Genomic DNA, 14724 nt, shown 5'->3' with positions numbered 1-14724 from the left:
TCCGAAATCATGCCGTTATATAATGATTCTAATGCTTAATATTTCAAAATTACGGCCATATAAATTGTCGTAACCCTTGTTTATTTGTGACCATTACATGTTTTGATTTGACTGTGTATCAGACCCACGTTCATCAAGCAACGTAATTAGCTACCCTTTTCATTCAAAGTTTTGCTACTAATGTCTCCATTATTTGTGTATTTTCAAAGTTTCTAAACATGAGACTTTATAAAAATGATGATCTTATTATCTCAATAATTTTTTTTAAAAAATGTTTCATTTTATCGTTTCATTTATATTTTAAATAACACGTTTTAAAAATATGTACGCTTAAATTAAGAAATATAGGCTCATTATATCGTTTCATTTATAATTTAAAAAACAAGAAAATATTTATAATATCATTCCATTTCAAAATAACATAAGAAATACAAGTACTTATATATACACTTTTTTCTATCATTTATATTTTAAACGCTTGGATATCCCAAATACTTCAATACTTCATTGAGAGTTCCTTTAAACCTAGCTAAATCAACGGTGACATTTTGTCCATCGATAAATAGTGCTTTTGCTGCCCTATACCCGTTTTCAAACACAACCAATGGATCCGAAACAATTGGATCATTTGGACCATATACATCATATAAAGAGCTCTCTTTGGGCCCAATTTTGTATTCCATGTACTTTAAACCCATCTGATGGGCCGGGCTTTTAAAGTATGTATCAGAAGCCCAATCAAGGGCTAATGGTACAATTTGGATCACCACGGCCCCATCTCGGAGAAACACTTCATTTGTTAGTCCAGCCCCGTGGGCCCCAATGATAATATCACATGAGTTGACAATTTCAACAAATTGATCCAATTTAATTGTTTGGTGGGCCATGGACTTGTGGATCTCAAAGCCCATATTTGACATCATCTTAACCATTTCATCTTCGTTAAGTATGACTCTTGTTTCTTTGCGAGATATAAGGAGAATTTTGGGCCTTTTGTTGGGCTTGATTGGCCCGTATATGGTTAAGTTGTAAGTTTCACCAATGAACTTCCTGAAATCAGCGATTGTATAGCCTCCTGGAATATCTGAGCTGTTGAGTGCTAAATTGTCATGGTACCTGTAACATGTCAATTCATTCAATATCATATTCACAAATTCTTAAATGAAACGGTCGCACGATGAGACTATCTCTATTAGGTTGAGCCAATGTACATCCTATACCATACAATCTTAAAGTGATCAGTAGTCTTAAGTGAGCACTTATGACTTAGAGTGATGACTTACTATCTTAAAATGATCAATTAGATCGTCTCATAGTGAGATGGTCTCATATAAGACTTGTTATATCATAGTTGTTACTCCCTCCTCTCCAAATTAGTTATAATATTTGGTTTTTGGGCATATTGTTCATCAATAAGTCTTAATTTGTATTCTATTATTAATCTAACTATAAATTAAAATATAGTTATTAAGATCTTATTTGATTCGTCTTAATTTATTTAATATTTTGAAGATAAGGTGAATTCCCTGCAAAAAGGGTAGAGAATAATGATTTTCTATAGGTGGTAAGAAATAAAAAAAAATTTCATAAGAATAGAAGCAACTATCTTAAACCCTTAGCTATATGAATTTATACGTTAGTTAAATGACCAAGTAACTTAGAGGGAAGAATGTTTAGGAGATAAGTAGTGGTATTCAAGTTGTGAGGCCAAAAATAAGAGGGAATGGATGCATGACACAATAATGTACGAATGATATTATTTATTGTGCGAATTTTTCTTTTGGATGTTCCATTTTGGGATGAAGTTTGAGGGTAAGAGAAAAGAAGAGAGATACCCCGAGTAGCACAAAAATGGTGAAAAATTTTATTTTCAAATTCACCCCCATGATCACATTGAAAAGATTTGATATTAAGCTCAAATTGAGTATTGACAAAGGTGTTAAATTGCATAAAAATATCATACACTTGAGACTTGCGAAATAACGGAAAAGTCCATAAAAAATTTGTATAATGATCAAGAAAGAGGACATAGTATTTGTAGCCCGAAGGGCTTGAAACGGGAGAAGACCATACATCACTATGAATAAAAGGTTTAGTACTCACAAATTGAGAATTAACAAAAGGTAATCTAACATATTTACCCAAAAGACAAGAATGACACACAAAAGATGGAGTTTTATTACATCGGATAGAATTAGAATATACGGAATGCAAAATGTCATTTCCCTGGTGACCTAAACGGAAATGTCAAATACTAGAAGATAAAAAAGCCGAATGTGGAGAGGACGGGATGGTGGCTCCATGCGTCGAATGGAAAGGATAAAAATCACCAGTGCTATTAGACTGTAAGAGGATAATCCCCGTGCCCAGTTCTTTCACGGAAAAACCAAAAGGATCAAACTCAACAGAAACTTTATTATCTAGAATAAACTTACGAACAGAGATAAGATTTTTAATGAGTTTAGGGGCATGTAAGACATTTTTGAGAGTAAGGGAAGGACTAGAGGGATAAATGGGTAAATCACCGTGACCTTGAACCAGAATCATATTACCATTACCAACAATTATGTGATTATTGTGGTGATGCTTCAATGGAAAATACTTAAGAAAATTACCTTGAGAGTGAGTCATGTGGGTAGTAGCACTGGTATCCATGTAAAAATGTTCATCTAGAGGGGAAAAAGAAAGAGTATGCATAGCTTGATTGATATTCTTCGGAAAGTAGTCCAGCTAGGAAGATGACCCGGTAAAGAAATTATGGGCTGGACAAGGCCCAAGGATACCCAGAGATGAGTTAGTAGTGGGATGAATTTAAGGAGAAGCCATGGAAGAAGCAAGAGAGGGGGCGACCGTAAGGGTGGGAAACGGTTGTCATGATAGAATCGGTAAAATGATTGGTTATTATTTCATTTCAAAATGAGAGAATAAATGCAAGAGTAATCTTGGAGAGTAAGGAAACTAGCTACAAGAGTAATCTTGAGATTAAGAAAACTAGCTAATTACAAAATATTATGTTTGTGACTCATAATCTCGTGTCTTGATGTTGAGGAGTATATGTGCTTGTATTAAGTGGGTATATGAAGGAACATGTGTTTAGGTACAAAAACAGAAGTTGTTAGAGTGTTGGGGCTAATGTTTGCTCAACCAAGCTTCATGGCTCGAGTGAGTCGAGCAGAGGTCAGAAAGGCCAGGACGCAACATTCTGTTTTGCTCTATGAAGCTACTATTCTATGGTTCTTTAGAGACATTTTCTCACTTTGTTGTTTAGTATATATATACACTCTTAGTCAACATTAAGGGTGGGAATTACATTGTATTCAAGAGAGAGAAACACAGTGAGATTGATCTAGATAGAGAAAGCCACAAAATTAGGGTTCTTTTCAACCACTCTTGTATTTTCTATAGTTTTTCATCTCCATTGTTAAAATTGATTAGTGTGTGTGATCAAGAACTAATTAATACAGTTGCCTTCATCCATTGGGTGGGTTTTATAATCTAATATCAATTTGATCTTAGGATTTTCCCACCTTCTAATTCTTGGTGTGTTTGTTTATTATTTCTTTACATTTTTGCAATCTTTATCATTCCTTATATATTAGAATCTCCTTTGAAAAAATATTTGCTCTAACATAAAATAATTATCAAAATATAAAGATTTACAAGATATACACAATATTCTATTCTATAAATATTTAGCACAAAATTTTCTACTTTGATGGGTGAGACTTCCAATATCACATCAAAAATCAAAAATTTAAAATTTTTTGAAATTATTAGTTATAGTTATATACTCTATTACAAGTGGTGATTGATACAAAAAGGCATTATGTTATAGGTTTACCAAGTTAGCCTAATTCTTCACATTGACCAGACTGACAATTTATTACCCAATAATATTAAGTGGCTCCCACTAAGTGGCTTTTAATTTAAAGGGTTAAATTTAAATTAATAAGTTAACAATATATAACGATATATAATAAGAATATATAATTAGTATTAAATTTACCTGAGACCAATAACAACACTTGGAAAGCAATGAATTCTTCCATCAGAATCACCATCTATAACTTCAAAAGAAGATAACTTTTTGATGAACTTATTAAACTTATATTTAACCCACCAATCTGCATAATCTGTAATCATAAATTGCACTTTTGAATCAAAATGTCTTGATGTGATGAATAATGGAATTATAATCTCATTTAATTCATGAAACATATTTCCAATAAATCCACCAGTTGAGAATATCACAGCTGGAACACCATGATTAACTTCACAATAAGAAGAAGCATTTTTTCTGGTTAATATATTTCTTCCATGAAGTATTTGTATTGGTGTAACTTCAACCATAGCCGTTGGATCTTCTCTTCTTGCATAGGGCTGCACCGTCTGTTTTTCTGATGGTTGATCAGACGGTACGTATACAGTCATGGGTTGATTGGATGGGATGATCACTGGTTTGTTGATGATGCATTGTTCGAAGTGAAAGTCATAGATGCATGAAACTCCTGTTGAATCAAGTTGTGCTAGATCTTTCCCTGATCACAACAATTTATTAGGGCCGGCCGTGTGCTAAACATAAAAATGCTTTTAAAATTAAAGGCGTAATAGATAATATAAACCCTAAAATGTATGAGATCCTAGGCGAGATCGTGCTTCACCCTTGCTAATTGACGGACATGCAATTTTAGGAAGGTCAAGTAACTATTTTAAACATTTTAAATAAATTTTAGAAAAACAAATTAAACAATAATTTCCTTAAAAATCATTCTTGTTCTTCAACTAACGCCCTGTTTAGAGTTTTAATTAGTAAAATCAATTTCAATAGGTAAAAATCAGTATAATAAGTAAAATTAGCTACAATCAGTAAAAAACAGTTTAATGAGTAAAATTTAGTTATAATTTATAGCTAAAAATTAGTTACAATCAGTAAAAATCAATTTTAATCAGAAAATGTCAAATTCAATTACTATAAACCAGTTGAATCAGTAAAAATTAGTGAAACTAAACATGACCTGTACATAATATGACTTATATAATTTAACAATATAATTAAGGTTGAGTATTTCTATGTTTAACTCAGATAGATTTAGATATATAACTCTTATGGTTATAATATTTCTTAGTTGAAAATTAACTTCTCTAAATATATGAGGGGAAAAGAAGGAAATTTAAATAACAAGGTTACCTCTTACTAGTCTTCTTAAGTTGTTAAACTTCATTGCTTCTTTCTTTCCCATAGGATTGATGCCATTTTCCTTGCTCCATATTTGATGTTTTCCTTCATTTAGGTCACATTATCATTTTCTTCAACATTAAGTTAAAACATAAAATTTCCACAAAATATCATCATTATACCCAATTTGTCCCGCTCATAAAAACTATGATCAAAGTCTAATTAGGTGGTATTCATTTAGTTTTTAATAGTTAGTTTTCAAAATTATCATATTTACAATAAATATAGTTTTATTCAAATATACCATATGACTTTGAAAATCAAAAAAATTAAAAAAAAAATTTTAAATCACATATAAATTAAAATATTAATACTAGAAATTAAATTCTAACTTACTTGAATAACCAAATAATGTGAAAGAATTCCTAGAAGGAAAAGATTGTTGAAAGAAAGGAAAAAGGAAGAAGAATAAAAGTGCAGCAATTGCTAATGTTTTAATTAGCTGCCTTCTCTTTGCTGCTAATTTCTCCATGATTACTAAAAGCGTCACTTTGAAGTTTACTTAAGTGTCGTTTAATCAACACTTTTATTATATAATTTGTTGACTTAAACAGGTTTATTAAATCGAGGCTAGATCAAGGTTTTATTTTTAAATTATTTCCCCTTCATTAATTAATACTCCTAAAAATCTCCTGATTTTACTCATTAATAACTTTTCTACACATGCTTGGGTCATCTCCAAACTTTTAATTGTCTAGAGCGAAAAATTAATAAATATGAATTTTTTCATTTACAAAGGTATATGTTTATATTTTACGTAATAATAATAAATTACTATTTTATTTTGATTAAATAAAGTATTGATTTTTTAAATTAATTTAATTAAAGAAGAAAATACAATAAAATAATTATAGCAATAATGCTTTTTTATAGGAATAATAGAATTACTTAGTTAGCTAGATTGAATAATTATCAAAAAGAAAATAAAAATTACTTAATTATTAGCCAGAAAATAAAAATATTATATTTTCATTATTGAATTTAAAAGTTGGACACATATTTTTTGGGCGCTTAATAGACGGGATCCTAAACCATTGCTCATGTTGCTGATGTGGTAGAGTCGGCTCTGATTACAAGGTAGGTGGAGAGTAATGGAGAGAAATAAAAATTAAATGAGAATTAAATTTAGAATCTTATTTGAAGAAGACGGGCGGTACTTGCTTAAGACAAAACCAATTCTCTATGCTGCAGACTTCTTTATGTTTCTAATATTAAAATCTACTTAGTATAAAAAATTGAGGTTTTGTCAATGGCGTAAAATTCTACTTCACTTCTATACAGGACAATGTCAGTTTTTTTCTATTATGAAAATCATACTTCATCTACAATAATAAATTATGGAATCCACAAAAATAAATAAAGGAATCTACAGTGATATAGGTTTAAATTTAAAAAAAACGTAAACTTAAATTGATGGTTAATGTCTTTGGATATGTTACATTCATTCACATAAAAAAGCTGTTTAGGCTAAAATTGTGAATAAGGCACAAGTCCTCCTCAAATTTAGCGCGAAATATTTTGTTTTAAAATAGGGGTGTGTAAAATTCGAACTCATGACCTCTTGTCATGTTGATTTCAATTATTATGTCAAGAAATCAATTTAATCAAAAACTTAAAATCATGGTCGAGTGTTATGATAGGTTAAGAGTTAACGTGAAGAAAAAGGAGGATGCTAAAATGGATGGTAACACTCTTGTGTGTCATTGTGAATCCAATTGTAGAGAACTAAAGATAATAACAAAATATAAAATTTAATTTTCATGGCCTTTTGGACTATGTGTAGGTATAGATTACACTTTGATCCCTTTTCTATATACTTCTTTCTAATCGAAATTATAATGTTACGTAAATTTATATAAGAATTTCAAGAGAAATAGTAAAAATTTTAATAGAACGACGAATGAAATATATTTTTCGACAGTTTGTACAATATCTATGTTTTTTAAACATCAAGATGAATAATTTATGAATTACGTTATCTTGCTTGATTAGGGTCCAATTCAAATGGTTATATTATTATTACAAAGTAATAATGTAAAATACAAATTAAAATTGGACATTTGTATTTTCCCTTTATTGATGGCTAAAATAAAACTTATAAGAATACACTAAGAGCAAATTGAAGATTATCTTTGTAATGACAATCGTTACCCGGAAACTTAATTTTTTTTAGGTGTATAATATATAACTTTCTTTTTGTGATATTTCGCCCACAAAGGTACTTGGGTTTTGACTTGGAAATTCACAACGAGATACAAACAACACAATACACCCTTAGTACTTAGGGTATGTCCCTTAATGACAAAGTGTTTGGTGAATTACAAACTTTGGAAAAATTCTAAGAAGTTTATAACTCTTTTTGAAAGAACACAAGTAAGAGAGAAAGCAACGACAAGAATTCAGAAACTTTTTTTGGTGTGTTTTTCATCCTTTTCCAAGCCCCTATTTATACTAGTTCAAGTATAGTCAAGGGTCATGACACAATTAATCACCCATTGATGATCAACCTTAATGACCACCAATCAATACCATTATAACTATGGTATTCATAAGCATTATTCTTCCTCATTAAGCCTTTGTAACATCAGATTTGATATGGAGTAAGAGAAAGAATCCAATGCACTTAACTCAAAGAAAACGTAAAGTCACAACGGTATGATCTGAACAAAAAGCCGAGTTGGCTTTTGCTCCAACCCCAAGAAAGTTGACTCGGCTTTTCTTGCTGGAAAAAATATTGATTCCAGTACCTAAAGCCGAGTCGGCTGTAGGTCCCATCCCAGGAAAGTCGAGTCGGTTTTTCATGCTGACTCGGTTTTTCAATTTTTCTTTTGGCCTATCCTTTAAACCCCATTTGAACTTTATATTTTTAATACATTTTATCCCATTACTATTTGTAGTATTTGGTGATTATTTATTTAGGATTATTATACACTAAATGTTCAAAGTTATAATTTTATGTACTCCAATTCATAAATCTAAATAGAATTTCAAAGGTTTACACTAATTGGTATTTGATTTTTTTTGAAATTTTTGTTGTTTTTTATTTTTCGAGTTGAGTTGTAGGGGTGAATGTTTTGAAGAAACGTGAATCACAGGTTGTATATATGTAGCATTTCAATAGCTATTTACTAAATCAGTTAACATTCTCGGATTTTATGTTTGGTAAATCTGATTTCTCCACAAATGTTTGGTGCCGATTCTCACTTATCTCTCGGCCTTTCCCCAACTCGTCCAATAATTAAAAAAAATATTCTCTAATTTCATGTTTGATATATCAAAATTTTTAGTCGTACTTTATTTCATCCCACTTCATAGATTTACTTAATGTTATATTTGAAAACGATGATTTCATTTGAAAATTTGAAATTGGTTTAAATTTGTAGTTTAGCAAATTAAAAATTTTCAAATTTAAATTTAGATCAAATTCTACCATTATTTTTAAAGTTGTTAAAATTGAAAATTTGAGAATGACTGCCCAAATTTTTTCATTCTTAAATTCTTCATTTATGATTTCATAATTAAAATCTATAATTTAAAATAAAATACTTGTTTCCAAACACTACGTAAATTTATTCTCACTCTAGACGACATTATAATTCTACTCCTTATCCAATCAAATATTTACACATATGTACTTTTTGTAAAGTTAAAAATTAAGAAGTTACTTTTTACACTATTATCAGTCAATTTTTGCTTTTTCAAAAAAAATAGTCAGTTTTTGAAATTTTATGTTAGTAAACTAAAGAAGAATATATTAAAAATTTTAGGAAGCACCCATCTGATCTTCGTCTAAAATTGATTGTTAAAGAAATATATCTAACTAAAAACTTACGTTAATATTTGTGGCTCTAAAATATATTATGTTTTATCATATTCCTTCACATGATAGCTTTTTGGACTAGATTTTTGAATGCAATATAAATTTCTCTCGTATTTGGCACTAATAATTCCACTTGAAAAGAGGGTTAGAATTAAATGAGATTCAAATTGATGGTAAAAGCTCTTATTCATGTTACACCAATTTTTTAATGCGGCCGCTACTTCCATGTGACCCCACCCCAGCCCAAAAACCTAAATCCATTCTTTTTTTTAAAGAAAAAATAGTTTTTTTTATAAAAAAATTAAACCTCTTTTTAAAATTAATTTTTTTGAGTGTTCATGTTTGGAATGGACATTTTAGATCTTGAAATACACATTTATAAAATATTTAAAATGTTGAAGTAGTCATTTTAATCCTTGATGAAGGAAGGTATACTTATTTAGGCTTGGATTAGGGACATTAAGCCTTGACGTTGGGACCTAACACCTTGAAATGGACATTTTAATTGTTAGAGTAATTAGTTAAAATTAAAATTAAACTTTTAGAAAAAAGGTTGAGATTTAGAGTTGAGGTTTTAAGCATTAAAATGAGCATATTAGTGAGTGTTTTAATCAAGACCAAGCCTTGGAAATTGTAATTTAAGGCTTGAAGGTTGTATGTAAAAAAATGAATGGGATGGGACGCTTGGGTCGGTCGCATGAATGTAGCGGTCTTACAAGAGATCTAGTGTTTAAGTTTTATACTCTTATCATTGTTTTAAAATGAGCTTGGACAACTCAAATTAAGAAAGCAAGAGATACATCACAAGCTCAAAGAAGGTGGTTTATTACTAAAACCAATTAGTAACTTAAGTTACTCTTTAAGTTTATAAAGTGGAGTACTTTTTTCTTTCTTAATTAGTGGTTTGAATAAATACCTACTTATTAAGGCTCAATAACAAATCTGACTCTAATACTGTTATAATATAAGATCTGGGTTTGAAAAATTCGATTAAAAAGGAGAAAAAATAACTCACTTACAAGACCAAAAAATAATCAACTATTAATAATAGTAAGAGTTAACTCATCAAAATTACAAGATGATTTACTACCTCTCTTTACTTTTTGTTTGGCCTGAGAGAACTCACATGCGGCCATATAACAATAAACACTTCAATATATGATTTATAAATTGAAGATGTATAGGTAATTAACGGTTATTTAAGAAAGTAGTAAATTACCCATATGTGTCCTCATTTTATAGGACTTTTGAGATTTCTATTTTATCTCTTTTCTAATATGTTTATTTTAATATTATGTATTTTGTCCTTTTATAGTTTTTTGCAAATAATCGTATTATGTTTATAATAGTTACAGAAATCCATATATAGTGTTTATTTAAACAAGCATCGAGTTTGATGTATTTTTAAAAATAAAACTTTAAGAGGAAGGGGTAAATAGGCAATTGTGGAAATTTTAAGTCACTACATATATACTAGATACATTTATACACAACCAAAGCCTATTATTTATACTCATCACCATATTTTACAACTATAATGTAACTAAAATATAGGTTTAGACAACTGCAAAATTATACATGCGTGTTTTATAATCTTAACTAAAACCGTATTTTTACATTATGCGTCACCTATTTTTTTCCATCCTCTGTCTTTTTTGTGCTGCCCAGCTTTACTAACATTGAAGGCAGTGGCACCAATTTATAAGGTTCAATCTCCTCGAGCATTTGAACCACACTTCTCATGGTTGGCCTACGTTCCGGAAGCTTCGACGTGCAAAGGATTGCAAGCCTTAACATCTTCACCATTTTTTCGTTATGTGATTCCAAGATGGTTGGGTCTATTATGCTTTGTATTATGTGATCTGTATTTGTAAGCTTGCTAGTTACCCAACTAACAATATCCTTGTCTCCAAAATGTGGCTCAATTGCCTTTCTTCCTGTCACCAATTCTAATAAAACGACCCCAAAGCTATAAACATCGCTCTTTTCGTTCACTTTCAGTGTATATCCGTATTCTGCACATGAATGAAGCTTTAAAATTATCATAGAAGTACAAAAAGCTTAGATATTGTAGGCAGTTTTAGGTGGTCGGATGTAGGCAATCTTATCCTTGTAAAAACAAAGAGATTGCTACTAAATGACCGGTAACAACAAACATCATCCACAACTATACATAAACACGAAATGCAAATGAATTCACGACCCAATAATCTAGTGTAAGACATGTAAAGGAACCAACTCAACCAAAAGCTTAGGCTGATGGTTAAGGCCCCAAGATATGTTATATACTGTAACACGCCCCCTCACACGAAAGACGATCTTTGGGCTAAAAGTGTGGATACACTGAATATTCCACTTCAAACGAAGGCACTTTAAACGAAGGGTGGTTGAGTTTTGAACACGTGGCTATTGTCACATTAACTTTTGATACCATGTTAAGGAACCAAATCAACCAAAAACTTAAGCTGATGGTTGAGACTAGGATATGTTATATATTCTAACAAAGCATACCTGGAGCAATGTAACCGTGCGTTCCTGCAACTACATGACTTGAATCGAGACCAACACCATCCTCTTGAACAATCTTTGCAAGTCCAAAATCCGCAATCTTAGGCTTCAAAGAGACATCCAATAGTATATTGCTAGATTTAACATCGCGATGAATGACTGGTTTCTCATACCCATGGTGAAGGTACTCTAGCCCTCGTGCAGCACCCAATGCAATCTCATATCGACCTTGCCAATCCAAACCCATGTCACTATTATGCAACCTATCCCATACGCTACCATTCGAAAAGTACTCATACACCAACAAGCTCGAATCCTTGCTAGTAATACTACAATACAACTTCACAATGTTGATATGTCTTATACAACTCAATGTCTCAATTTCCATTTCAAATTCCTTGATCTTCCTACTCTTAGTCCTATTCCAACTACTATTTTTATCCAACATTGGAGAATAAGTATGAGCAGCTGCATTATACTGGCTATAATTAGACAAATTGGTATACCATACATGCTTCACAGCAACCACTTTCCCATCTTTAAGGCCAACCTTGTAAACATTCCCACAACCGCCTTTTCCGATCAAGTTCTCTAGCTTGATCGATTCAAGTATCTCTTCTTTGGTGAAGTTAAGCACATGATATGAGTTCATTTTCCAGCAATTATCATCCATCATAAAAACAGGAAGATTTTGATCTATTTTGGCACTATACAAAATCTTATACATGTAAAAACCCGTCAAAACTACCAACATACATAATCCTATAACCACAAAAACAACAATCATGTGATGATGCTTTTGAGACCTCCATGAGCATGGCCTTAAAAAGTTAGTATTCTTTCTACTACAAAGCCCATTATTTCCAACAAAACTATCCTTATATGCCTCAACTGTAAGCGAATCGGGGATCGAACCCGATAACTTATTATATGACAAATCAAGAACACTAAAATGCAGAGATGAAACACTATTAGGAATCATACCAGATAACTGATTGTGTGACAAATTCAAAGAATACAAGTTATTTGAAGATCCAAAAGATGGGATTTGACCAGAAAATGAATTTCCTGCTAAATTAAGATCACCCATTTGAAGACAGTTCTCAATAGAATTAGGGATATTACCAGAAAGCTGATTTTCTTGCAAATTAAGGGTACTTAAGTTCTTCAGATCACCAATACTTTCTGGGATTTCTCCTGTTAATTGATTATTACTCAAATCAATCAAACCCAATGAAGAAGCACCAGAGATTTCCACAGGAAGAAAACCAGATAATTTATTGTTAGACCCATAAATTTGGAGCAGATTTTTTGCCTGATTGATATCTCCTGTGATTGAACCGTGAAGAAAATTGTTAGCAATATCAATAATATCAACATTTGGTAATCCCCAAATCCCATTAGGAACTTTCCCAGTAAGTGAGTTCTGGCTAACTCGAAACCGAGTTAAGGTCTTACAGTTAGCATAACTCACTGGAATTTCACCAGAAAAATTGTTCTGAAGCATTAGAAGCTTTGTCATGGTCCCTTTTTTGCACATATCAGGAGGAATTGGACCTGAAAGATGATTCGTCGAGACATCGATGAAATCAAATTCAGTCCATGAACCAAGTTTCATAGGAAGTTCTCCTGTGAATTTGTTATTGTATAAAGACAGATTTGCTAAGCTTTTGAATTCCCCAAATTCTGGTGGAATTTCACCCGAGAAATTGTTGTTGTATAATTGAAGCCAAACAAGCTTATTCAAGAATTTCAGCTCAGATAAATCACCTTCTAATCTGTTATTACAAGCATCAAATTGCTCCAAATTTGTCAGATTTCTAAACCCAAAGGGTAATTTTCCGGTAAGATTGTTTCTCCAGATTTTAAGGTACTTTAGATTTTTTAAATTTGAAATTTCTGATGGAATTGACCCAGATAAGAAATTTTGTGATAATTCAAGATCAATTAGGTCTGTTAAATTTCCAATTTCTGACGGAATTTGCCCAGAAATGCTACAATTATACAGAAGTAAGACATTTAAATTCTTTAATTGAAGAATTTGTTTAGGAAATGGAGTAATATCAAAAGGGTTATCTCCAATATTAAGCTCAACAAGGGTAGTGATTTTAGTGAAAGAATTCCATGGAAAAACCCCAAAATATCCACTAAATTGTAAGTATAAGAACTTCAATTGGGTTAAACTGGAAAAATCAGGGATTAAACTAGAAAAGTTGTTGTTACCCAAATCTAAATATTGAAGCTGAGTACAGTTTCTGATATCTTTTGTGATGTTTCCAGAAAGAAAATTATACCCAAGAGCTAGTTTTTTAAGGGAACGCAATGAACAGATTGCATCGAAACGAAGAGTGCCTGATAATCCCTGGTTCGAGAGGTCGATTTCGATTATATTTCCTAATTTATTGCAGGAAATTCCTGTGAAATTGCATGTGGGATTTGAGGGATTCCATGAAGAAAAGAGATTGGAATTTGAGGATTGAAGAGAGGATTTGATTGTAAGAAGGGAATTCAGTTCATTGGATGAAGATAAAGTGGAAGAACAGAGTAGAAGAAAGAGGAGGTTCGAACAGAGTATCAACGGAAGCATAGTAGATTTGAGTAAGACTACAAGGGAAAAGGAATGGAGAAAATATTAGCGGGAAACGGAAAAGTGAAAATAAATTCATAAAACATAAAATAGAAGAAATACTCGATTATTTGTTAACCAGAGATATTGACTTAGGTCATTAGTTTGATTTCGGGTCTAGTATTTTTGATCGGTTTTAAATTGAATTTTCTATCCATATTGATTTATATAATAGTAATTTTTTTAATTCAAGTCGAATCGAATTCAGTTACAAAGTCCACTAAATATTGAATTATTGCGTCTGTTTTAAACACTTATCAATATCTCATGATAGAATAAGAAAACGAACAAGTAGATAAAATATGTTTGTAGATGAAATTAAAAAAGAATTTAAGATTTTTGGTGAGACTAAGATGGAAAAAAGAGTTCATATCCATAATATTTAGGAAAACCAACAAGTTAATCATGCATAGAAAATAAAGCAAATTAAGAAATAGTAATTCTTTCAATTTGGTTTGATATTATGATGTTTAAATTTAGATTGCTTCAGATTAAAAATATATATAAATCAAACTTTAAATGTTTAATAGAATT

The 14724-nt window shown here is 31.0% G+C and overlaps 2 protein-coding genes across 2 annotated transcripts; both read right to left on the bottom strand.

Moving 5' to 3' along the window:
- Positions 1-390: 390 nt before the first annotated feature.
- Positions 391-5708, bottom strand: LOC130808129 (alpha-1,3-arabinosyltransferase XAT2-like). The gene is made up of 4 exons (XM_057673588.1): positions 5573-5708; positions 5189-5281; positions 4007-4538; positions 391-1116 (listed from the first exon to the last, which is right to left on the bottom strand). The coding sequence occupies exons 1-4, from the start codon at positions 5706-5708 to the stop codon at positions 471-473; spliced, it is 1407 nt and encodes a 468-aa protein (XP_057529571.1). The 3' UTR covers positions 391-470.
- A 4716-nt stretch (positions 5709-10424) lies between these two features.
- Positions 10425-14267, bottom strand: LOC130808128 (receptor-like protein kinase 7). The gene is made up of 2 exons (XM_057673587.1): positions 11568-14267; positions 10425-11071 (listed from the first exon to the last, which is right to left on the bottom strand). Exons 1-2 carry the CDS (start codon positions 14149-14151, stop codon positions 10686-10688), a joined length of 2970 nt encoding a protein of 989 aa, XP_057529570.1. The 5' UTR covers positions 14152-14267; the 3' UTR covers positions 10425-10685.
- Between the last annotated feature and the right edge of the window lie 457 nt (positions 14268-14724).

This window comes from Amaranthus tricolor, chromosome 3 (genome assembly GCF_026212465.1).
Source record: "Amaranthus tricolor cultivar Red isolate AtriRed21 chromosome 3, ASM2621246v1, whole genome shotgun sequence".
Classification (NCBI taxonomy): domain Eukaryota; kingdom Viridiplantae; phylum Streptophyta; class Magnoliopsida; order Caryophyllales; family Amaranthaceae; genus Amaranthus; species Amaranthus tricolor.
This window is presented reverse-complemented; position numbering and strand designations above follow the sequence as displayed.